This window comes from Staurois parvus, unplaced genomic scaffold (genome assembly GCF_062004578.1).
Source record: "Staurois parvus isolate SC_StPar_1 unplaced genomic scaffold, SC_StPar_1.0 ptg000192l, whole genome shotgun sequence".
NCBI lineage: Eukaryota > Metazoa > Chordata > Amphibia > Anura > Ranidae > Staurois > Staurois parvus.
In genome coordinates, this window is record NW_028317988.1 from 3702511 (window position 1) to 3729560 (window position 27050).

The window sequence follows — 27050 nt, forward strand, 5'->3', positions numbered from 1 at the left end:
TGCCTTCACTGCTTGCATGCTTATTCCAGCTACTGAAGGCAAAGGCAGCATTTTCAGAAGAAGCACTGGCAGCTCCCCCCAGCTCTCTGGATACAGGTTTCCTCTTTAATAGCTGCGGATATTTTGGGAAAGGCACGTACGAGTTAATTGCATAAGAAGAGAGGGAGCAGAGAGGCAGCGAAGAGGTTACCCAATCCGGGGCAGTGAGCGGTGGTGGCGGTGCTGCGGCTCGTCCTGTGTGTGCCGCCGGCGCAGCTCATTTCAGCACCTCGGAGAGCGCAGAGCGGCTGGGGAGCTCCGCGGAGCGCAGGGGGGAGAAGGCTTTATGTGGGAGGTGTGCTGGGGCTGATGGGGTGGGGGGCACGGGGGGAGTGATTGGGGTGGATGGCAGGGAGATCTCTTCCTTCCCTTCTACTGATGCAATAGCAGCTGAGCTGGATTCTACTCAGGACCATGAGGACCTCACTTGAAAGAACTGGAGCTCTGGCTCTCCTTCTCCCACCACTATCCTGAAACCCCCCCACTGCCCTCCCCAGCTCCGGACTGCAGCTACCTTGACCATGGCAGGGGGTCGCAGAGGTCTGGTGGCCCCCCAAAACACCTTTTTGGAGAACATTGTCCGGAGATCTAATGGTAAGGACCAGGAAAAGCCATCTCACTCCTCGCCATTGTCCAGCATTGAGGATTCAGGATGTTGCGCTTATTCAATACTTTGCATGGGAGTCTTCACTTTGCCATTTAACCCCCTTTCAACCACCAGGGATCACACTAGACACGGCTGAAGCATGTGGCAGCGAAGTGGTTAAGGCATCAGTGCTCAGCATGGGTAATCAAAGTGAATCAGCCCATTAGAAGGTAATACAGATATAACATTGTTCATGGCAAGGTTTGTATTGGATGGTTGGGAGGGATTGTTGGAGGTCTCTTTGGGTTGACTTGGAACCCAGGAGATGTGTAACTATGGTAAAAGAAAAATACATTGTATCAGCAAGGGTAATCAAAGTGAATCATTCTTTTAGAAGGTAATTCACATTTAACATTGTTAATGGCACTATTTGTATTGAATGGTTGGAAGGGATCGTTGGAGGTCTCTTTGGACTGAGTTGGCACCCAGGACAAGTGTAACTATGGTAAAAAAAATACACATGGTATCAGCAAGGGTAGTCAAAGTGAATCAGTCCTTTAGAAGGCAATTCATATTTAACATTGTTCATGGCACTATTTGTATTGAATGGTTGTGAGGGATTATTGGAGGTCTCTTTGGATTGAGTTGGCACCCAGGAGACATGTACTATCGTAAAAAAAATATACATGGTATCAGCAAGGGTAGTCAAAGTGAATCAGTCCTTTAGAAGGCAATTCATATTTAACATTGTTCATGGCACTATTTGTATTGAATGGTTGTGAGGGATTATTGGAGGTCTCTTTGGATTGAGTTGGCACCCAGGAGACATGTACTATCGTAAAAAAAATATACATGGTATCAGCAAGGGTAGTAAAAGTGAATCAGTCCTTTAGAAGGTAATTCACATTTAACATTGTTAATTGCACTGTTTGTATTGAATGGTTGGGAGGAAATGTTGGCGGTCTCCTTGAGTTGACTTGGCACCCAGGAGATGTGTACTATGGTCAAAAAAATACACATGGTATCAGCAAGGGTAATCAAAGTGAATCAGTCCTTTAGAAGGTAATTCACATTTAACATTGTTAATGGCACTGTTTGTATTGAATGGTTGGGAGGAAATGTTGGCGGTCTATTTGGGTTGACTTGGCACCCCGGAGAAGTGTAACTGTGGTAAAAAAATATACATGGTATCAGCAAGGGTAATTAAAGTGAATCAGTCCTTTAGAAGGTAATTCACATTTAGCCTTGTTAATGGCACTGTTTTTGTTGAATGGTTGGGAGGGATTGTTGGAGGTCTCTTTGGGTTGACTTGGCACCCAGGAGAAGTGTAACTGTGGTAAAAAAAAAATACATGGTATCAGCAAGGGTAATCAAAGTGATTCAGTCCTTTAGAAGGTAATTCATATTTAGCCTTGTTAATGGCACTGTTTTTGTTGAATGGTTGGGAGGGATTGTTGGAGGTCTCTTTGGGTTGACCTGGAACCCAGGAGACATCTAAATGTGGTAAAAAAAAATACATACATAGTATCAGCAAGGCTAATCAAAGTGATTCAACCCATTAAAGGTAATACAGACTTAACATTGTTAATAACACTGTTTGTATTGAATGGTTGGGAGGGATTGTTGGAGGGCTCTTTGGGTTGACTTTGCACCCTGGAAAAGTGTAGCTCTGGTCAGAAAATGTACATCAATGGTAATCAAAGAAAATCTGTCCATTAGAAGGCAATACGGATATAACATTTGTTCATGGCACTGTTTGTATTTCCTGGCTGGGAAAGCTTTTGGAGGTCTCTTTGGGTTTACTAGGTACCCAGGAGACATGTAATGTGTTAATGTAAAATTAGATGTTATCAGCATGGGTAATCACAGTGAATCAGCCCATTAGAAGTTAATACAGCTATATAATTGTTCATGGCAAGGTATGTGTTGGAGGGATTGTTGGAGGTCTCTTTGGGTTTACTTTGCACCCAGAAGTGAAACTGTGGTCAATAAAAGTATGCGTACAGTATTATCAGCATGGGTAATCAAAGTGAATCAGCCCATTAGAAGGTAGTACAGATATAATATTGTTCATGGCAAAGTTTGTATTGGATAAATGGGGGTGGGGTGAGGTAGAGGTCTCTTTATGTTTACTTGGCACCCAGAAGAAATGTAACTGTGGTCAATAAAAGTATACATATTATCAGCATGGGTAATCAAAGTGAATCAGCCCATCAGAAGGTAATACAGATTTAATATTGTTCATGGCAAGGTTTATATTGGATGGCTGGAGGGATTGCTGGAGGGATTGCTGGAGGTCTCTTTGGGTTTACAAGGCACCCAGGAGAAGTGTAACTGTGGTCAATAAAATTGAATGTTATCAATGTACAAATTACACTTTATTCTCAAATCCTTATTTGAAATGCATAACTTTCTCACATTAAATAAAGCTAATGTTTCTATTAGATGGCTGGGAGGAATTTTTGGAGGTCTTGGGTTAACTGGGCACCTAGGAGAGGTGTATCTATGATCAATACCAAATATACAGAACATGTCATCGGAAAGGGTAATCAAAGTGGATCAGCCCATTAGGAGGTAATACAGAGATAACATTGTTCATTGTAAGGTTTGTATTGGATGGCTTGTTGGAGGTCTCCTTTGGGTTAACTGGGCAACCAGAAGTGTAAATTAATTGAAAAAATATATATGTCATTAAAAAGGGTAATCAAAGTGAATCAGCCCATTAGATGTTAAAACACATATAACATTGTTCATGGCAAGGTTAGTATTGGATGGCTGGGAGAGACGGTTTGAGGTCTATTTGGGTTTACTTGATGACCAGGAGAAGAATAACTGTGGTTAATAAAAAATATACATTTTATCCATGTAGAAATTGCCCTTGATTTCTTGTTCCTTGTTTGGTTTGCAGAATTTTCTCAAGCAGGATCCTGAGTCATCACTGGTCCTCTGTGACACATGATGATGATGAGTGATAGATGTCATACATTTACTCATGCCTAAGCAGCTGAATATATATATATATATATATATATATATATATATATAGAAATGGAAATCCCACCTTGAGCAGATTCTGATCGTTTTTTCATTAACATGCAATACTTTTACAATAGACAGTAATGAAAAGTAACCTGTATAATGGATTTCAAACAGTAAATGTGCATATTGCAATATCCCCAAGCAACTGAGTTCAGTTTCCTAACATCCCAGGAAAAGATCATTTCTGATTTGTTGCTTGGGGCTCCAGCACATTGCATAACATATATGCTGTTTTCTTTTGTTTTATGAAATCATTCCATAAAGTCAAAACTATTGACATATCCTTCATTGCTCAGCAATGTAAGTTGACTATTGCAAATAAAGTGGTTTTGATTTTTTTTTGAAGCCTTCAGATAGTCTTTTAATGAAGAGCCCAGTTAGCTCTTTTGAGACGCAAATACTTTCTTTACCATTACTTTGGGGCTGAGTAGGTGAAATCTAAGACTTGCCAATCTAGATGTCACACCAACTCTCAGAAAGCAGCAGAAATATATATTTACTTTTTTACCATTTATTTATTCATAATAATTTGTGCTTCATCCTGGTATGTATACCTCTGGAATTGGAGCAATAGGTCATATAGACAGACAAGAGTCTCCACATTATGCAATGTGTGTGATCAGATCAGTTGCCTAGGTATCTTTCTTCCATCACCTTTGAAAGCTTTTAGTGAACATATGTTTTTCGTGATTACATTTTTTAAAGCTAGCTTTAACATTTAGCATTGCATGTCAACTCATTAATTTATGACTTAAATCTGACTTCAGGTTTGGTAAGCCCCATTGCTCTTTGCCTGTTTTCACTTTGTAGAAAGAGAAAATGAATTTTTGATGAAGAGGGTCTTGTGTCAAACGTCCAGCGGAGTGATGGAGCAGTGCTTTGCCAAATTCTCAGGAGACTGTAATCTTCATTTAGATTTGTGGAACGGTTCCTATTGCAGTCAGAGGCAGTCAAGAGGTCATCATATAAATGGCAAGAGCAATGCTGTGCAGTTGTGAATAGCAACCGGTTCAGTGTGAGCAGGCAAGTGAAAGATACTTGGTTGGTTGCTGTGGGTTTTGGAACTTTTTTGAACCGCGTTGCTTTTTTTTATTTTTGTCTTATTCCAGTGTCATTTCTATTTTAGCTTTTGGTAGATGCTGGTTAAACCATCTGACAGTTTCCTATGTCTCTCAGCAACTGTGGGTGAAATCTCTGCTCTTGAATACCTGCGTACCTGCTGTGCCCATTATGAGGGATTCCCACTCTCCCTGCTGGATATTTTTCATTTTATATTACGGAGAATGTGAGAGGAGGTGTTGGAGCGTGCAAAGGTGGGTGGGAACACCCAAAACACCTAGGGGGTTAGGAACAGAGTTGGGAATTATAGGATGATGATCTTGCTGTTAAATTATGCAAGAAATAAAAAGCCAGGGGCTGACTCAGCCCACCAAGCTTTGTCTATAACTAAAATGATTACTTTTGAAGAGAAGACCCTTTAATTAAAGGGTTAAATATTGGTTGAGTACTTTAGCTGTAGGTCTACTTATTTTATTCTGTAACCTAAAAAGCAGGATATATATATATATATATATATATATATATATATATATATATATATATACATATATAAATTATTATTGTGAACAGCTCCTGTGTCTTTTTAATACTTCATGGAGTTCTGAATTCAGTCTGATTTCACTTGCTGCATCATTTGTTCTGGATCAATAGCTAAGAAGTCTTATAAATGTATATCAAGCCAAAATTGTATTTAACAGTATTCCTGGCATAATGCCTTACTGTATACCAATGTTTGTGTGTGAATCATTTGCAGTTTCTTACCTGGAGATCCTGCCAGTAACAACACTTTCTGTTAGAGGTTGACAATACTAAGCCACTGCCTTGCCATTTAGTAACAATACACCTTTTGAAGACACCTGCAGTCTAGCGTTCTTCCTGTAACATTTTGCGGTTGTACTTGTTACAATTAAAATTTTCCATATAAGCTCGACAATAATGCTGACATTTCTTTACTTAAGACATAATATTTCATCTACTTAAAGCATCACTCTAACTCTTATCACAATGCAAGCATAATGAATACAGAAATGGTATACCTGAATCAATAGCCCTAGCGCATATTCCCACAGCATTGTCAGTCTACCATGTGTGATTCTTCAGTTTGCCATTGTACTGCTTATTAGGTCTATCAGATATATGGAACTACATACAACTAAGTATGCATGGAATGGAAATGCATGGAATGCTAGAGGGACTGGGTAAAACAGCTTTTACTTACCCGATACTCTGCTTGTGCAGGTTCCTCTGTACTGCTAGACTAGTCCCTGCAACCACTTCTCCCCTGTACTCCCTGGTCAAATGACCCTGACATCATCAAGACCAATGCAGGGACCATAACCTTGTACTGGACAGAAGGACACCGAGGGACAGTCCATTGTTGGAGCATGGGGGAGTACCACCTGCTGGGGGAGTGGAGGATCAGGTAAATAAATGCTTTTCTCGTCCCTTAGACATAAATGAGCAGTTAACCCTTGCAGTGCAGAGGCAGAATTCAGTAAAGCAGAGTGCAAAGCAACCAATATACAGTCATCTGTCATCATTTTGACAATTCTTAAGTGGTAAAGGTGAAAAGTGATTGGCTGCTCTGGGTTACTGCACGTTACATGTCAGCATTACACTGCTGTAGTAAATCAGCAAAGACTTCTCTTATAGTCAGGAGTCCCAGCTTTGTGGAGTTTGTGTGTTACTCTCCAGCTTTTGATCATATGCTGGGAGCTGTCTGTGGCACTTGTGTTTGTATGTTTGGTGTATCACTAATGATGACAAGTCCATGTTAGCTCTTATGACAGTTAGAAAGCTGCCATGGGTCTTGTGTACTTTATGATGTAACCATTATATTTGTTTCTGTCATATTAACAATGGCACAGATACAATCACAATAGCTGATGAGATACATTTCCCTGTGAGTGATGGGGAGCATGCAAAGTATAAAAGAAGCATGTTTTCTGTACTAATGAATGAATTGTATCTGGAGATGTATGGTGACACAGGTGCAGGAAAATACAACATTATTGTAATGATATGGAGGAATATTGTTTAGATCTTCTCCCCCTGCCTCCCAATATACATCCATATTCCTCTGTCCACGTTATCCTCTAATGTGTTGTATACTGAAGGGCCACTCCAATCCACATTACGTCAAATGCCACGTGCAAGAAAATGACAGCCTAATGGCCAAAATTAGACAAACAATTCTCTAGTGTAGAAAAAGTCATTTGCACTGAGGACTTGTATACCAGAATGTTTGATCCTCTATATAAAAATTGAAATGTTTTGAGCCACCAAACAATGGAGTACTCTATGCTAAAATAGCATGCTTGGTGGCTCTAAAGATTGCAATGTCGTATGGAGGAGTGTGCTCTTTCAAGTGTTACTAAACCCACAACGGTAAAATCAGTCTGTATATGCAGTAAAGCATGCTTGTTATACTCACTGTGGAACCTAAAGGTTTAATTCTCTGCATTGTGTAAAAAGGCTGTTTGATCCTGTCTTCTCTGCTCCTCCCCTTCTTCTACTGTCCCCAATTTACCTGCTGATAGGACAGAGCCTTGGGGGCAAGCTGAACATGCTCAGTTTAGTGTATATTGCTAGAAAATTTTTTTTTTGGGGTGGGGGCAGGTTATCAGCATAGAGTCAATCAGCATTGTCCAGACAGAGAGTCAGGGGTCCTGCAGCCTCAAAGGACAATCAGGATAATGAAAACTCCTCCTACAAGCGTTTACCAGTGCTCTGCTGGACACTGTTAGAAGTCACACGACTGCTCTAACTGCTGATGAGAAAAAGTATTTAGCAGTTTATACTAACTATAATAATTGTATTTCCATGTTCTGTGTACTGTGGGAGACCAGATATAGTGAATGCAGGGTCCGGGGAGACCAGATATAGTGAATGCAGGGTCCAGGGAGACCAGATATAGTAAATGCAGGGTCTGGGGAGACCAGATATAGTGAATGCAGGGTCCGGGGAGACCAGATATAGTGAATGCAGGGTCTGGGGAGACCAGATATAGTGAATGCAGGGTCCGGGGAGACCAGATATAGTGAATGCAGGGTCCGGGGAGACCAGATATAGTGAATGCAGGGTCCTGGGAGACCAAATATAGTGAATGCTGGGACCTGGGAGACCAGATATAGTGAATGCAGGGTCTGGGGAGACCAGATATAGTGAATGCAGGGTCCAGGGAGACCAGATATAGTGAATGCAGGGTCCTGGGAGACCAGATATAGTGAATGCAGGGTCCGGGGAGACCAGATATAGTGAATGCCGGGACCTGGGTTTAGTAGCACATTAACTTGCCTGCTGTCTGCATGTCCTGCACTTTAATAAGAGTGTAATGGATTGAAATTCTGGCATATGTGCCAACCACTTCTTCCTACACTCTGCTATATTCTCTTTCTGTCATCTTTTTCTCTTTGGTTTATTTATTTTTTGTTTCTTTTTTTTTCTCTCTCCACCTTTTTTCTACTTTCCTTCTCCTACATGACTTTATGTTCTTTCTTCCTTCCACCCATTTTATTTTATTTTCCTTCCTTCTCTTCCCTTTTTACTTTTCTTCCATTATCTTTTTGTCACCTTTTCCCCTCTGGTTTACTTCTGTTTCTTTCTCTCTCTCTACCTTTCCTATGTTTTCTTTCTCCTACATGACTTTACGGTCTTCTTCCTGACTTCCTTCCACTTGTAGCACTACCCTCTCAGGGGTAGCTGAGTCATTTTTGGGTTCCCTGCCTGGCCTGGCCCCACTCTGAAAGCCCAACCCCTGCTGACACCACCTTAAACCTCCAGTCAGAGGGACCCATTGACTACAACCACAAATTAGACTCACAGACAGTTTGGAATGAACTGATATCTCGGCTGTACTGAGATTAAATATAAGCACAGTAAAACAACAGAAATGTTTGTGCATGAAATAATAACTATCACTTGGAGTCATTTCAAACAAAAAAAATCAAACACAGCAAAATCTCAATCTGTTATGGGTGTCCTGCAATTCAAAATGTATCCAGTAACCCCAGTCCTGAGATGTCTTTCCCCTGTGAGCAAGAAAAAAACTACCAAGCAGAGCAACTAGCTCACGTAGGGCTCTCAGAAGTAGATGACAGGGTTCAATTCTGAGGTTAAGAAAAAAAACTCTAGGATCAATGAGTTCAATGTTCCTTTAAACTGCAGTATAAGATCTTCTGTGCATTTGATGGGGCCCGAGGTGGTGCACTTTAAGAATTAAAATCCCTCTGGTAGCAAATGTAGAAGTTCCTTAATAAGGTGTGAATACAAAGGAAAGGAGCTGTCCCATTAAGTGGTAGGTAGCCTGGATGGTACCCCTTTAACATACACAGGGTAAAATGTAAATTTAGGCAGGGATTAAAGAATGAGCAGAAGCCCCTTGTGTAGGAATGAATTCCTTTTGCTACTCCAGTAGAAAACAGCAGCAATGCAGGAACTCTTTGGTGAATGTGGGCTGACTCTAATGGAAGCAATGATGTGGCTTAACTTGCAGAGGGCAAGACATGGCAGTGGGCTCCTGTGATTGGATTATGTTGAGTGTGTTGTAACCGGTAGGCCGGGTGAACTAGGCTTTAACATGTGTAAGTTGTGAAGAGTCAGCTAAATTTAGGCAGAAAGCAGCAGACTTGACTAATGTTATTGACAATTTGAATAGCTTGAGAATGGAACTCTCTCCCCAGATCCATGGCTCCGGTCTGGTAGCTGATGGTCTCTCTGTAGATGAGGTCCCCAAGTATTTCTGCACGTCCTCCTTCAGAGATCACTCCCCGGACTCGTCAGCAGTGTCAGCAGTCAGCAACTTCTTCTTCTCCCTTCTCTCTCTCTCTGCGACCTAGTCTGGCCCGGTCCTCCGGAGTCCCACACGGACCTCTCCTCCACACCTATTCTCTAGCTCTCCTCCTTCAGTTCCTGTCAATTGGTTCCCAGGCTCATGTATTTATCTGCCCAGTAGTTAGCTCTTCTGGAAAATGTAGTTTAATAGCTCCCTGTCAAACAGTGAAATCCTGCAATTCAGTCTTTCTTTCTCTTTCTTTCTTTCTTTCTTTCTTTCTTTCTTTCTTTCTTTCTTTCTTTCTTTCTTTCTTTCTTTCTTTCTTTCCCTTCCTTCCTTCTTTCACTTCCTCCTTTCCTTCCCTTTTTACTTTCCTTCCTCTACCCCATTTCCTTCCTTCCATCCTTCTTTTCTATGTTCCATCACCCCTTACCCTTCCCTTCACCTCTCTTATTCCTCCCTCCCTTTTTCACACTCCCTCCTTCCCTCCCCATTTCTTCCTTAGTTGTTTGCTTCCTTTCTCTCTGCTTTCTTTTCTCCCTCCCTTCCATCATTCCTCCCTCCCCCTTCCTTCTCTCTTTCATTCCTTTCTTTTTTCTCTCCTCTCTTCCCTTCCTCCCCCTGACTATAGCTCTCTTTACCCCCTTCCTCCCTATTTTCTGATTTAGATACAATACTGGTCATGGGCAAACATTGTTCCTGAGTGATTGTGCAGCAATACTAGATGTCACCTGCAGGTGGAGGTGCAGGTGAAATTTGTTATCCCGTTTCCCAGAAAATCCAGGCAAAGCCTACAAACTGGATTCTTCCTTATAACCACAAATCTGCTTTGTAATTGGTTGCTTTGCATTGCTGCACTTCTTAACTGTTTCCGCTGTGTTATTAACTAAAGCCTTTGTAATTACTGTTGTACATTTTGCCATTGTGTTACCTGGTACATCATTTAGAATCACCAGGAAAGGATTTCTGCCGTGTGATTTGGCTTCTGAAGCTTTTATGAATTCACGCTATGCATTTGTTTAATCTGGCGGATCAGGCCTGCTCGGCAGTCTTTTCCGTAGTCACAGCAGAGGATGAATAGTGCAAAGTGTTTTAGGTCATTTATAAGCACTTGACTTGGAAAACCATTTTGTGACTTCTAGGTGCTTAATTGATTACAGCAGCTGTACCCGGGCTTAGTAATAAATAAAAGATTCTGCTTTCTATTCCCATCGCTTCCTGCTAAAATATTTGTGCCTAAATGTGTGTTTGCTGGGTGAAGTGGATTTACATGTATTGAATGAAAATCACGAACCAGATAGGACTGAATGCTGAATACAGGTATACAGCTCTTATTCAGTGTCTATACACTCCTCTGTCAGATTTTCTGGATTCTGAATAGCAATGTCTCAAAAAGTCAAAACAATCCCTGGACTCCCAGAAGACGCTGCCTTCCCTGCCTGTGCTAGACAGACATGTATGTGCCAGGGTCCACTGAAGTGAAACATGCAGAGAGAAGGGGAGGGCAGAGAGCAGAGGAAGAGTCTGATACTGAGAGCTTCAAGGCGGTGTTATCCGTTCTGACATCCCTCCCATACAGGCAGATTGAAATTTGCCTGTATTGAAATTTTTGATCTTCATCAGATGGCTGTCAAAAGAAATTGTACAAAGTTATTCAACGTTATTCAGCATGTGCATTTAGTTTACAACAAATACATTATAAATCAGATTTCACAATGTAGTCAGCGTTTGCCCTGGTCTGACTTTGTATAAATTGTAATATAAATCAGCAAAGATTTAAACATATAGGGGCTCATCCTGTGAAACTGCATATGCATTAGTTCTGAATGAATGAGGGCAAGAACAATTTCTTCATAGAGTGAATCAGGAAATTACCACATTATAGCCACTAAATGGAGCTGATGATATTCATCTATCTATCTCTCTCTCTCTCTACTATCTCTCTATCTCTATCTATCTATATATACATACACTATATTGCCAAAAGTATACAGACGCCCCTCCATATCACTGGATTCAGGTGTTCCAATCACCTCCATGGCCACATGTGTATAAAATCAAGCACCTAGGCATGCAGACTGCTTCTACAGACATTTGTGAAAGAATGGGTCGCTCTCAGGAGCTCAGTGAAGTCAAGCGTGGTCCCGTGATAGGTTGGCACCTGTGCAATATGTCCATCCATGAACTTTCTCTGCTACTAAATATTCCACGGACAACTGTTAGTGGTATTATAACAAAGTGGAAGCAACTGGGAACAACAGCAACTCAGCCACAAAGTGGTAGGCCAGGTAAAATGACAGATTTGGGCAGGGCATGCTGAAGCGCAGAGTGCGCTGTCTGCAGAGTCACTAGCTAAAGACCTCCAAACTTTGTGTGGCCTTCAGATGGGCCCAACAACAGTGCGTAGAGATCTTCATGGAATGCGTTTCCATGGCCGAGCAGCTGCATCAAAGCCTTACATCACCAAGTGCAATGCAAAGTGGCAGATGCAGTGGTGTAAAGCATGCCGCCACTGGACTCTAGAGCAGTGGAGATGTGTTCTCTGGAGTGAGGAATCACATTTCTCTATCTGGCCATCCAATGGACATGTCTGGGTTTGGCAGTTGCCAGGAGAACGGTACTTGCCTGACTGCACTGTGCCAAGTGTAAAGTTTGGTGTCGGGGGGGGGGGGGGATTATGGTGTGGGGTTGTTTTTCTTTTACAATGAATTTTATTGCAGAATAAATAACATCAGAGAATCAGTCAAAAACAGATGCACTGACCAACAGGAATAAAACATACAAGTTTTCTGATGAACAATACAGAGTATGCACTGATGGATAAACAAGAAAATAAACTTAGTACACAAGTGCCGTATATAAAAAGGGTAAACAAAACAATACGTTGCAAAAATGGTAGACATTTGGAGACCAATGAGATAATAAACTAAAAGTATATCACTAAATCTGCATACAGAAGGCAGGGAAGATGGAATATGGAGCCGAATGCTTATTGGTACTCTATACTCAGGACTCCCGATGGAGTCCAGCATGTTGATATAGTATTGCTGGTACGGCACTTAAGACAACAATTACAATCAGCACAAATATCATAAGAACAGGCTAAGAAGAAGGAAAGAGAGGAACTAAGAGAAAGGAGACAAAGGATAAAAAACAAAGAACAAAGAAAGGGCTCCAGGGTGACCGCGACGGAAAAAGAGAAAATAATAAGTAAATCTTATATCGACAAAAAGGACTGGGCAAATCTCGACGGTTGGGCTTTATCAAGCCAGAGACGCCAGGTCTGCATAAACTTTGTATGGGTGTCTAACAGTATAGCCATCAGCTTTTCATTAACCATTATAAAGTTCATCCGATTTTTGACAGCCTCGAAGCTGAGGAGGGGAGTCTTCCAAGCCCTCGCGATCGTCCGTTTGGTAGCCATGAATAGATGCGATGCCAGCTGTCGTAGACGAAGTAGGCCCACTAATGGTTTAAATATGAGCGCTTCATACAGGTTGCACTTAATGTCTGTGTGAAACATAGTGCGGAGAAGGGCATAAACCCTGATCCACAATCTGCAAACCTTGGGGCAAGTCCACCAAATATGGGCCATGGTGCCTATTTGTTGACAACCCCGAAAGCAAGTCAGGGAGTATGTGGGGATAAAATGAGCCAGACGAGCAGACATGTAATACCATCTATAAAGAACCTTATAGGCATTTTATAGAATGATAACATTCCTAGAACATTTAGATAATGTTTGGGTCATGGTCTGCCAATCCTGCTGATCCAGAGTGCCTCCAAGTTCCGACTGCCAATGTTGATGATAAGAATGAAACGGAGGCGTTCTATAAGAAATAATGGCGGAGTAGACAGGAGAGATTAAGCCCGGAGCATGGGGTCTATGTCTGCATTGACTTTCAAAAGGGGTCAACCGGTAGGGTCCCGAATGCGCCTGTATTAATTTGTTAAGAAAGTGACGGAGCTGAAGGTAGCCAAAATGTTCTCGCAATGGGATATCATAAGAGGAGCGCAGAGTTCCAAAGGTGAGTATCCGAGTGGGAGAGAGCAAGGAATGTACATCGTAGAAGCCATGGGCTAGCCACCAAGCAAACTGTCTGGCATTGTCACAACCTGGGGGAAATAATGCATTATGTAGCAAACGTAGTAACGGCAGGCGTGCGGAAATAAGACCAGCGAAATATTTAATAGAATCCCAAAGTCGAAGTGTAAGCGTCAACGTCGGATAAGGAATGAAAGGCGATGAACAGGAGGAAGCCATGGCAAAGAAGAGAGTGGTATCAGGTGGGAATCCATCAAGTCTACAATAGCCCACAAGGGAATATTGAGAGATGGATGAAGAGGGGCAATATTGGCCGCTAAATAGTAAGCCTGAAGATTCGGGACAGATAACCCACCCTCGGTCTTACAGGCAAATAAGATTTGTTTGCTAATTCTGGGTCGAGTGGAACCCCAGATAAAAGACAGGAGTTTTTGCTGATGAATACGCAGTATATGTGAGGGAACAGGAACTGGTAGAACTTGAAACACATACAATAATTTGGGAAGATAAGTCATGCGAATCGCATTGATTCTACCGAACCATGAAAGCGGATAGTGAGACCAGGAGGACAACATATCTGTCATTAAAGACAGCGGAGAAATTATCCCGATAAAGTCCTTCATAAGTCGGAGTGAGCTATATTCCTAAATACGGCAAGGCCGAAAGCCATTGAAAAGGGAACGAATGTTTCAGAGTCGCCAACATTGATGGTGAGAAGGTAATCGACATTGCCTTAGATTTGGCAAGGTTGACATGGAGGCCTGAGAGAACTGCAAAGGACTCCAAAACCGCAAGTAGGTTTGGCAAAGTAACCCCCGGATTCGTAACTGACAATAATATATCGTCAGCGAACAGAGATAACTTGTGCTGAGAACCAGCTACATCCATTCCCTTAATATCAGGATGCATATGGATGGCTTCTGCCAAGGGTTTTAAAGCCAAAATAAATAGTATGGGGGAAAGTGGGAAACCTTGTCTAGTTCCCCTGCCAATCTGGAACATTGGGGACTCAAAACCATAATATTTGAGTTTGCTTGGGGTGACGTATGTAGCGAAGAAATCCAACGCAAGAACGAGGGACCAAAGCCAAAATGGTGAAGGACCAACATGAGATAGTGGGGTTGTTTTTCAGGGGTTTGTCTTTGTCCCTTAGTTCCAGTGAAGGGAACTCTTAAGGCACCAGCATACCAAGGGGGATGGCCCCTTCCTTTTCCAACATGTCCTAATACTTTTTGCAATATAGTGTGTATATACCAGAAAAAATGGCCATCACAGTTTGTTGCATATGCTGACCCGTTTTCACAGCCAAAAGTGCCTACAGTGGGCATGTGAGCATCAGAACTGGACCACAAAGCAATGGAAGGTGGCCTGTCTGATGAATCAGGTTTTATTTTACATCATGTGGATGATCGGGTGGGTGTGTGTTACTTACCTTGGGAAGAAATGGCACCAGCATGCAGTATGGGAAGAATGCAAGCCAGCAGAGGCAGTGTGTTGCTTTGGGCAATGAATCCTTGGCTCCTGCCATTCATGTGAATGCTACTTTGACATGTCCTATCTACCTAAACATTGATGATGAACAACTACACCCCTTCATGGAAACAATATTCCCTGATAGCAGTGGCCTCTTTCAGCAGCATAATGCGCCCAGCCACACTGCAAACGTGGTTTAAGAACAGTTGAGAAACACAACAAGCTCAAGGTGCTGACTTGGTCTCCAAATTCTCCAGATCTACAGTGGCACTTCTGCACTGGATCAAATCCCTAGTATGTGATCCGCTCCTGTGGCCTCGCTGTGCTGTGAATTGGCATAGCACAAGGCGATCAGTGGGTCCCAGCCAATGATTGATAGCTGGGACCTGCTGATCGGCTCAGCAAATCACAGAGCAGTGCCCAGTGTTGATAAACAACACTGGGCACTTGGCACTGAGAAATGATGGTACTCGTTTTTTTCCCCCAAAGTAAGGGAAAAAAAACAAGATCATTTTGTAAAAGCCGAACAATGTAAACACATTACGCATTGTTAGCCACGCAGTTAACCCCTTGATCGCCACTAGACATTAACTGCTTCCCAGCCAGTGTCATTATTACAGTGACAGTGTATGGTATTAGTACTAATCACTTTATTAGTGTCACTATTGATGTTAGTGTCAGTCAGTTAGTGTACCCCCCAGCAAGTGTCAGCTACTATCAGATTGCCCGTCACACTATCACAGTCCCACTATAAGTTGCTGATCACCGCCATTAGTAGTATAAAAAACAAATAAATAAAAATTCCAGCTACAATGAAATGAAATGGTTCAGAATTTTGAATATCATAATGAACATTTTCCTCCTGCGGCTGCTGAATGCCGGTGGGAGGGAGGGGAAGCTGGCTTTTATTGATGGTAGGAGAAAAATGGAGGGCATTGGTTCCTTTATATGCAGCCCCAACCATCCCTCCTGTCGATGTGTAAAACAGAATGTGACAGATAGGCCTCACCAGCCCCCTGAGGCATGGGGTGGGGTCACCAATATGACCCCTGACGCTAGTGGGGTTTGACGGCCCCCCATACCACAAATGGAAATGAGCCCTTACTGCCCTGAGCCCCGTATAAGGCTGCTTTCACATTGATAAGCTGCAGTTTATCCACATTGCGTGTGCAGCACAGTGCACCTGCGGCTTTCCTGCGGGTTTGTTGCGCTTTGCCATAGACTTCTATTATAACTTGCAGGTATTGTTCACTTTTTGAACGCTCATCAAAACACCTGCATTCAGGAGTTTTGGTGTGTTTTCAGAAAGCTCACCAAATCCACAGGATATAATACAAGTGTGCTTCCCTGGTCTGAGGTCAAGGGCCACATCAGAGAGCGCCAAGGGCCACATGTGGCCCACGGACCACAGGTTGAACTCCCCTGGTATATACCATAGTTTATAGATGCAATAACTTTCATGTAAACCAAACAATATACATTTATTATTGTTTTTTTTTTTTTTACCAAAGACGTAGTAGGAATTTATAAAGAAATTAGATTTTTTTAAAAGTTTTATAAAGCAGAAAGTAAAAAAAATATATATACATTTTTTAAGTTTTTGGTATTTTTTTCTGAAAAAAAAAACCCAGTGGTGATCAAATACCATCCAAAGAAAGCTGTATTTGTGTGAAAAAAATGATATAAATTTCATTTGGGTACAACATTGCATGACCACGCAATTGTCAGTTAAAGTGGTGTAGTGCTGGATAGCAAAAAATGGCCTGGTCACGAATGGGGGTAAAATCTGGGGTGCGAGTGATTAAGTTCCATATTAAGCTATAGCTTGAATGGAGAACGTATCACATTATGACCATTAGAGGGAGCTGATGAGCATACTTATTTCATATGATACTCAGCGCCATCTACTGGCCATAATGCTCTATTTTCCCTATTCATACATTCAATCTTCAGAGAATGTAGCCTAAGAACATTCAATTTATCCCCATTCAAACAGAACAATTTACATGCAGCTTCGATGAGCAAACAGCTATGCACATTTTTTAAAAATAAATACACCCCTTAATGTTATAGTATAGCAATGTTCTGTAACTGTTCAAAGATGTGTTCTTGTGTTGTCACCATGTCAGATGGAGACTACAGTTGGCCATAGTAACACACATTACATGGGCATTGTCCACTGCTGCCACCATCAGGAACCCTGCCCTGAGAAATATCATGCAGCCATCACTGACATCCATGCCTGTAGCCATGTAGCTGCTACAGGAATACAGCCATTGTTTCTGATATACAGTGCTTTAGTAGGTGATTTGTCATCCAGGTTCAGGTAATAGCTACCGAAATTAGTTGAATGTAGTGAGAAGAAAACATGTATATGAACACAACAGGTACACATTAGTACCTCTCCTATCAAGACCCCAAGGACACATCTGGTTTCAGCTTCCTGTCTTTAAAGTTTATGTAATTTCTCACTTTGTAAAACATTCAGTGTAAAATAGACATGAAAGGGAAAACATTAGTGTATAGATATTAAAAACATTATGAATACCTTTTTTTCCCTTTTTTATATATGATCACATACCTTCTGTTCTCAGCTGCACAGAGAGGTGGGGGAGGAGAAACAGCATCACACCGGTCTTCCCAGTGAAAGGCTATGTGGGGGGCGTGTCAGGACAAGCCTCATCATTGGAGGAGAGCAGGCAAGTTCCCAGCACAGCTAGAGAACTAACCACACTGTACTCTCCTGCTTTGTGTGGTCAGTTTTTCATAGGAAAGTAGAGGGACTGGCAGGACCACCAGGGATTTCACTCAAAGGAAGCAATACAAAGAGAACAGGATAATATTCATACAAGTACATGGTACAGTAGGCACATATCAGGAATATGAAATGTTAGGTTTACATATTCTTTAAAAATAATGGATTTCAGGCACCCTAAGGTAGCAAGCATTTGACAGGATTCTTGGAAAACTTTACTCCATAGAGTTGCTGTGAAACCTTCCGTATAACGGGACAGAGGGATCTTGCATTCTCTGAGGGCAAAGAGCTGCAATAACAGATTTCACTGGCAGCGCCACCCACTGGTGGAATCCGGAATTAGAGTAGGACCACATAATACAATAGATCTGTGTGGGAATCGCTGTATTCTGTTAGCCTCAAAGTGTTGTAAGCAAAAGTAAGAAAAGAGAATCTTGGGGGGCTTTTAACGTTGTCACACTGAACATTGTATTTAAAAAAAGATTTTATGGATATCACTTGTTATGTTTTAGTAAAGGCTAATCAGATATTCCAAGGTGACAGTGAGTTTCCTGATCAGTCTGATGTCATTTTGTCCGAAAGAATCCTTTTGATTGTCAGAGTTCTCTCCTGTGATTGGCTAGCATTGATTGCTCATTGAGAGGGGTCATATAGTCTCCTGATTACTTCTGTTTTCCTTTGGTACTTCTGAACAGCAGGGGATTCCATGTAAGGTTTTAAGAAGATACAACTGGCAAAGATAAAGGGAACTGCCAGTATAGACATAGGGGAGCTGCCATTGCCTGCTTTCAGTTTTTTTTTAACAAGCTACACTTTCTAGGACTGTTATCCCCATCTTCCAACTTCATTTAAAACAACTAAATATATTCCAGGTACATGAAAGCAAAAGGTGTGCAATGTCTTATAGTTGGCTTCTTTCTAAAGCAGCCACAGCCTGAGTAAAAAAGCTTGTGTTCAGCCATGCATGCTGTAGAGAAGGACCCTTGATCTCCATGTGGAAGCAGTGGTCTCTCTGCAGAGGCTGATATTCCATATGCTGAACTAACTAACTAGGGTTGCCACCTCATCCCTTTAAAACTGAACACATATTAATTACACAGGTTTTGAGGCTAATTTAATGCAGATGAGACACTAAGTGAGTTTAATTAACACCTCAATCAGCCACAGAACCTGTGTAAATAATATGTGTTCGGTTTTAAAGAGATGAGGTGGCAAGCCTACCCATAACTATGCAACCATCACAGCTCGTTCTGACTCAACAGGGGCATGTCAGACCTCTGCATAGAGACCACTGCTTCCACTACTGATTTCACCTTTTTTTAATCCTTTTTTTTTTTTTGTATGTCATTGCTCAGGGAGGGTTGTGACAACAGCAGAAAATGGTTCTGCATGAAGTGTTGGCATTGCTGCTTGTAGTATCCATAGGCATTGCATGTGATAGGGTGACAACAAAGGAAAGTAATTTGGAGACAAGGACAGAGTGTTGTCAGCCTATAAAAGTAAGTGCCTGAACAAGGAGTTTTGTTTCATGGCAGGATTACTAGGTATAATTTTAATGAAAGCTGCAGATTTAAAAAGAATGAACATTGCAAATCATTAGTAATACCTCATCTGGAATATGCAGTTCAGTTTTGGGCACCAATTCACAAAAAGAACATTGGGGAACTGGAGAAAGTTCAGAGATGAGCAACCAAACTGATAAGAGGCATGGAGGAGCTCAGCTATGAGGAAAGATTAGAGGAACTGAATTTATTCTCTCTTGAGAAGAGGAGATTAAGGGGGATATGATCAACATGTATAAATACATCAGTTGTTCATATAGTGAACTCGGTGTAGAGCTATTCACCCTGAGGTCATCACAGAGAACAAGGGGGCACTCTTTACATCTGGAGGAAAAGAGATTTAATCTCCAAATACGGAAAGGTTTCTTCACAGTCAGAGCTGTGAAAATGTGGAATAGACTCCCTCAAGAGTTGGTTCTGGCCAGCTCAGTGGATTGCTTCAAAAAAGTCCTGGATTCTTTCTTGGATACGCAGAATATAACTGGATACTAACATTTATAGGTAAAGTTGATCCAGGGAATATCCGATTACCTCTCAGGGGATCAGGAAGGAATTTTTTTCCCAGCAGGACAATGCGTTGCTGTGGGTATAGGATTATAACTTTTTTTTTTTTTTTATATGATTGAACTGGATGGATTTTGTCTTTTTTCAGCCAGGCTAACTATGTAACTATATGACTTGCGAAATTAAAATACCATATTAAAGATTATATGAGATGTTAGTGATTGGGCTTAAATATACTTTACCTTCAGCTTGTGTTAGGGGGTCAAAGGTCACTTCGAGTGAATTCTGGTCCCCTGAGGGCCAATTCATACCCATTCGTGTGTTTACACGCATATTGATTTATTTTTTTATGTATTTATATAGCGCTGACAATTTTACACAGCGCTTTACATACATATTTTACATTCACATCAGTCCCCGTACTCAAGGAGCTTACAATCTAAGGTTGCTAACTAACATTCATACACAATAAAACAAAATAGTGTGCTATCCCTTTAAATAAAAAAGTTATATTAAATAACTGACAAATTCATGAATATGTGCAAATAAACAAATGTAAACAAATCTAACATAATAAATATGTGCACAATAACTTATCTGCTGAAAAAAGTTCATATACTACTCATATCATTTAACAGTCCATGCTGGAACAAAACCGTGACAAAGTGCTCAGTTCTGTAAGCATCCATGCAAAAGTGCTCCAGTGCTCAAGGTATTCCTTAAGTAAGGCGCCTCTTACCAAATCAAAATGGTCTTGAATTACAGAGATCAAAGGAGCTCAGACTCCAAATCAAAAGATGGCACTCTCACTGTCAAACCCTTGAATGGATTGAAACCTCATCCGTGAAAAATGTTGATAAATCCCTTGACATCCGAATATCACTTATCATAAAGGTATATATAAAGCACAAAGAACAAAAGGTATACCGCTCAGGCAAACAATCGAGATCAATCCACAACAAGTGCAGTCTCTGGCTCGCCACCAAACATGATGCAATAGGAAGAAGGGTCAGCCGCACACCGGAGGATAGATGAATATAGTGTGTGTTTATTAATCCATAGGACACACAAAACACCAGGACATGAATACTGGACTTGTTAACGCGTTTCACACAATCTTGTGCTTAATCATAACTAGTTGACATAACTGGTTATGATTAAGCACGAGATCGTGTGAAACGCGTTAACAAGTCCTGTATTCATGTCCTGGTGTTTTGTGTGTCCTATGGATTTATAAATACACACTATATTCATCTATCCTCCGGTGTGCCAATGATCTCCAGGCAGCTGGGACCACAATCACCAAGACCCTTTTTCCTATTATATATAAAGCACAAACAGGGAGAAGCCTCATAGTGCAGTATGTTAAAACTTTATTTAAAAAAGTGATGAATAGATAGGCGCTGTGCTCAAATAGGGTAAGTAGCATAAAGTGTAGGTATGCACCCTATACTCCCCATATAATAGCTAAATGATGAGTGTTGTGGATGAATACCAATAAATAAATATCAAACAATACATATACCAAACAAATGAATTAAACATATAAAGTGACTGAATATTTTCAATTTTATAAAACGTCCTTATGCTTCCACCGAGTGCTGCATGAATTCAAATTGTGACAGTCCTTCTTTGACTGCAGGATTTCAATCCTTGTTGGCGTAGTCTGTTACCAATCATTTTCTTGGTGACTGTGGTCCCGGCTGCCTGGAGATCATTGACAAAATCCTCACGTGTAGTTCTAGGATGATTCTTCACTGTTCTCATGATCATTGACACTCCACGAGGGGAGATCTTGCATGGTGCACCAGACCTAGGGAGACTGACAGTTGTTTTGTGTTTCTTCCATTTGTGAATGATTGCACCAACTGTTGTCACCTTCTCACCAAGCTGCTTGTTGGTAGTTTGGTAGCTCAGTCCAGCCTTGTGTAGGTCTACAATCTTGTCCCTGACATCCTTGGACAGCTCTTTGGTCTTTGCCATGGTGGAGAGTTTGGAATTTGATTGTTTGATTGCTCCTGTGGACAGGTGTCTTTTATACAGGTAACAAAATGAGATTAGCAGCACTCCCTTTAAGAGACTGCTTCTAATCTCAGCTTGTTACCTGTATGAAAGACACCTGGTAGCCAGAAATCCTGCTGAATGATAGGGGATCAAATACTTATTTCCCTCATGAACATGCAAATCAATGCATAATTTGTTAGACATGCGTTTCTTTTGAATATTTTGTTGCTATTCTGTCTCTCAGTGTTACAATACACCTACCATTCGATTTTTAGACTGATCATTACTTTGTGAGTGGGCAAACATCCAAAATCAGCAGGGGATCAAATACTTACCGTATTTTTCGCTGCATAAGACGCACTTTTTTCCCCCCAAAAAAGGGGGGAAAATGTCAGTGCGTCTTATGGAGCGAATATAAAGCGGCCGGTCCGGTATTTCTGCCGCCACCATGTCAGAATACCGGGGCGGCCGCTCAGCTCTTCTCTCCTGCAGGGCCTTACCTGTTCCTTGCTCCAGCGCTGCACAGTCTTCCCACGCTGGCTTCTTTGACAGCCGGGTGCCCACTGCGCATGCGCTGTGCTTTGTGAATGGTCCGGTGTTTTCTGGGACACATGGCAGGTCCCAGAAGGCGCCTGGCCATTCACAAAGTGCAGCGCTTCTCGCGCATGCGCAGTGGGCACCCGGCTGTCACAGAAGCCGGCGCGGGAAGAAGAGAGAAAGACAACTCCGCGGAAGTGGGAGCGGGTACTTGTCAAATTCAGGTACCCGCTCCCCCTCCCTCCCCAAAGGTCAGCAGTCTCTGGTCATCCCCTGCACTGTCTGCAGTCTCTGGTCATTCCCTGCACTGTCTGCAGTCTCTGGTCATTCCCTGTACTGTCTGCAGTCTCTGGTCATCCCCTGCACTGTCTGCAGTCTCTGGTCATCCCCTGCACTGTCTGCAGTCTCTGGTTATTCCCTGCACTGTCTGCAGTCTCTGGTCATCTGTACTGTGTCCCTGGTATTTTCCCTGTACTATGTCCACAGTCTCTGGTCATCTCCTGTACTGTGTCTGCAGTCTCTGATCATCTCCTGTACTCTGTCCGCAGTCTCTGGTCATCTCCTGTACTATGTCCGCAGTCTCTGGTCATCTGTACTATGTCCGCAGTCTCTGGTCATCTCCTGTACCGTGTCCCCAGTCTCTGGTCATCTCCTGTACTGTGTCCGCAGTCTCTGGTCATCTCCTGTGCTGTGTCCGCAGTCTCTGGTCATCTCCTGTGCTGTGTCCGCAGTCTCTGGTCATCTCCTGTACTGTGTCCGCAGTCTCTGGTCATCTCCTGTGCTGTGTCCGCAGTCTCTGGTCATCTCCTGTGCTGTGTCCGCAGTCTCTGGTCATCTCCTGTGCTGTGTCTGCAGTCTCTGGTCATCTCCTGTACTGTGTCCGCAGTCTCTGGTCATCTCCTGTACTGTGTCCGCAGTCTTTGGTCTTCTCCTGTACTGTGTCCGCAGTCTCTGGTCATCTCCTGTACTGTGTCCGCAGTCTCTGGTCATCTCCTGTACTATGTCTGCAGTCTCTGGTCATCTCCTGTACTATGTCTGCAGTCTCCGGTCATCTCCTGTACTATGTCTGCAGTCTCTGGTCATCTCGTGTGCTGTGTCCGCAGTCTCTGGTCATCTCCTGTACTATGTCTGCAGTCTCCGGTCATCTCCTGTACTATGTCTGCAGTCTCTGGTCATCCCCTGTACTGTGTCCGCAGTCTCTGGTCATCTCCTGTACTGTGTCCGCAGTCTCTGGTCATCTCCTGTACTATGTCCGCAGTCTCTGGTCATCTCCTGTACTATGTCTGCAGTCCATTGGTTCAGAATATTTTTTTTTCTTGTTTTTCATCTCTAAAACCTAGGTGCGTCTTATGGAGCGAAAAATACGGTATTTCCTTCACTGTAGGTATGCACCCTATACTCCCCATATATTAGCTGAATGATGAGTTTTGTGGATGAATACCAATAAATAAATATCAAACATACATATACCAAACATAAATGAATTAAACATATAAAGTGACTGAATATTCCCAATTTTATAAAATGTCCTTATGCTTCCATCAAGTGCTGCATGAATTCAAATTGTGACAGTCCTGCTTTGACTTCAAAATTTGGTGACATAGAAATCCATGTGTCCACACCTCAGTGCAAAAAGCAAACAAAAGGATCACTCACCAGACCTATATGACCTCCATTACAGTGGTCATAGATCACATTGTGTGTTATAAATCTGATCACCAACACCTGCACTTCCAGGTTGGATAGCCAGAGGGACTAATTTATGATTTCCAATAAATTCCCTAAACGATAGTTGAAGGGAATCGAATAGATAATCCTGGCTTTCTATGCCATAATACTCCAAAAATCCACAACAGTCTAAATGTAGTATTTAATATGCCAAGAGTAAGAATAGTAACAAACTCAATGCACTCACATGATAAGGTGTTTGTTACTATTCTTACTCTTGGCATATTAAATACTACACTTAGACAGCTGTGGTCTTTTTGAGTATTATGGCATAGAAAGCCAGGATTATCTATTCACATCCCTTCAACTATCGTTTGGGGAATTTATTGGAAATTATACATCAGTAGCTCTGGCTATCCAACCTGGAAGTGCGAGTGTTGGTGATCAGATTTATAACACACAATGTGATATATGACCACTGTAATGGAGGTCATATAGGTCTGGTGAGTGATCCATGTGTGGACACATGGATTTCTATGTCACCAAATTTTGAAGTCAGAGAAGGACTGCCACAATTTGAATTCATGCTGCACTTGGTGGAAGCATAGGGACATTTTATAAAACAGGGAATATTCAGTTACTTTATATGTATACTTCATTTATGTTTGATATTTATTTATTGGTATTCATCCATAAAACTCATCATTTAGCTATTATATGGGGAGTATAGGGTGCATACCTAAACTTTATACTACTTACCCTATTTGAGCACAGCGCCTATCTATTCATCACTAATTCACTTGCAAGTGTTGCATTCACTTTTTGGGGCAGCTGGAAACACCCCTTTAGGGGGTTAATTTATTAAAACATATCTTTTGGCACAACAATAATTCATTTCTGTCTGTGCATTTAAAAAAGGCTTTATTAAAAAAGGCAATGAACTTACATATATGCGGATAAGAACAAACCTTGTTATACAAAAACAAAACGGCCGCCTGTTTTGGGAAACACGTTGGGCGGAGTATGAGTGTGACGTCATCGTGCATCGCTGTGTCGGCTGACATCGCAGCCAGGTTTTTTTCTTTTTTTTTTAATTAAAAGGATTGTTTTTATTTGCATACATGTAAGTGCTTTACCTTTTTTTAAATAAAGCAAGTTTTAACATACTGCGCTATAAGGCTTCTGCCTATTTTTGCTTTATATGTGACTTTATGATGAGCAATATTCAGATGTCAAGGGATTTACCAACATTTTCCACCAATGAGGTTTTTATCCATTCAAGGGTTTGACAGTGAGAGTGCCATCCTTTGATTTGGATTCTGAGCTCCTTTGATCTCTGTAATTCAAGACCATTTTGATTTGGTAAGAGGCCACTTTATTGCTCCTTAAGGAGCACCTTGAGCACTGGAGCACTTTTGCATGGATGCTTACAGTACTGAGCACTTTGTCACGGTTTTGATCCAGCATGGACTATTAAATGATATGAGTAGTATATGAACTTTTGTTTCAGCTGAAAAGTTATTTTGCACATATTTATTATGTTAGATGTGCTTACATTTGTTTATTTGCACATATTCATGAATTTGTAAGTTATTTATTTATTCATTTTTAATTTAAAAGGACAGCACACTTTTTTATTTTAATGTGAGTGGGTCCAGTATTCGGTATATTTTGTTGTAGCAGTCCTATGTACACAATATTTTACTGACTGAGTGCAAGAATTTACTTTATCACTTACAACATTCATACAAACACATACTAGAGCTAATTTAGATAGAATACAATTAAGCTACCAGTATGTCTTTGAAATGTAGGAGGAAACTGAAGTACCCAAAGGAAACTCACACAGTCACAGGGAGAACATACATACAGTATATAGGTGTAAATGGGCCCCTATAGTTTCCATTTAAAGAAATGCCAAACAGTAACAAATAGATGTGACCCCCAGAATGGGATTTTTATCATCAAATGCATTTTCATGGACTGAAATCCATGTGTTATACTGCTGGAAAGCTTCCAAGTGTGACTTACAGCAGCTGAAGTGTTAAATTCAAACAGCATAAATCAAGTTGGGTAAGAAAGGCAAATATAAAGTAACTTTACAAAAAAACAAAAACTTTTTTATGGATTAACTAAGCTTGGTACCAGACCACATCCAGGAAACCTTTTCAATGCCAACAGTGACATACTAAGTGCTTGTGAATCAGCCTCATGCACACAGGGCATTTTTGCAGCCACATTTAAGGGCGTCAGGCGTTTTTTTTTTACTGTTTCCAAACGGCCCTCCATGTTATGCTATGTGTCCATGCACACAGACTTTTGGTAAAAACCAAAAGGGTCAAGTATCTGGCTGCTCATCCCTATATGAATGAATGTACCCAAAGAACCCCCAGTGGGGCTTTAATGCAGCAATAGGATCATACATATATTGGAAAAGACATTTGGTAAAAAATATTTTTATCAACTTTATTACATACACATTTCCATTGTAATGTTAAATACATGATTTCTAAAAAGAATATTGCTCTGACAAAATTACTATAAGAAAACTCTTAATGCAAAAATATGAAACCACACAGAAAAGAAAAAAAACACGACACATTTCGATCATTCCACATTCTAGATCTTCCTCAGGGGGCATGAGAGACAAATGACTTTCTAGTAAATATATAAACAATTATAGATGAATATACCAAAAATAAATAAACAGATAACCCAAAAAATGATTTCACATAACCAAAGAATTTTTTTACTTACAAAAGCATATGTCAGAGCAAAATAAAGGATAACTTCCAAGATGAAAGGCTGGACACCATGCTCCGGTGGGGTGCATCATCCAAGAGGGCAAGAGTGGTCAGATGTAAGTCACCAGACAACAAGGACTGACAGAGGGGCACCAGAACAATCTGTATGTAATATAGTTGATAAAAATCTTTTTTAAACAAATGTCTTTTCCAATATATGTATGATTCTATTGCTGCATTAAAGTCCCACTAGGGGTTCTT

The 27050-nt window shown here is 41.3% G+C and overlaps 1 protein-coding gene across 1 annotated transcript in view; it reads left to right on the plus strand.

Moving 5' to 3' along the window:
- The first annotated feature begins 405 nt into the window (after positions 1-405).
- Positions 406-27050, plus strand: part of KCNH1 (potassium voltage-gated channel subfamily H member 1) — a 501591-nt gene continuing 474946 nt past the window's right edge. Inside the window, exon 1 of the mRNA XM_089677806.1 lies at positions 406-633. Within this exon, the coding sequence (XP_089533932.1) occupies positions 561-633 (73 nt within the window). The 5' untranslated portion in view covers positions 406-560. The remainder of the gene's footprint in view (positions 634-27050) is intronic.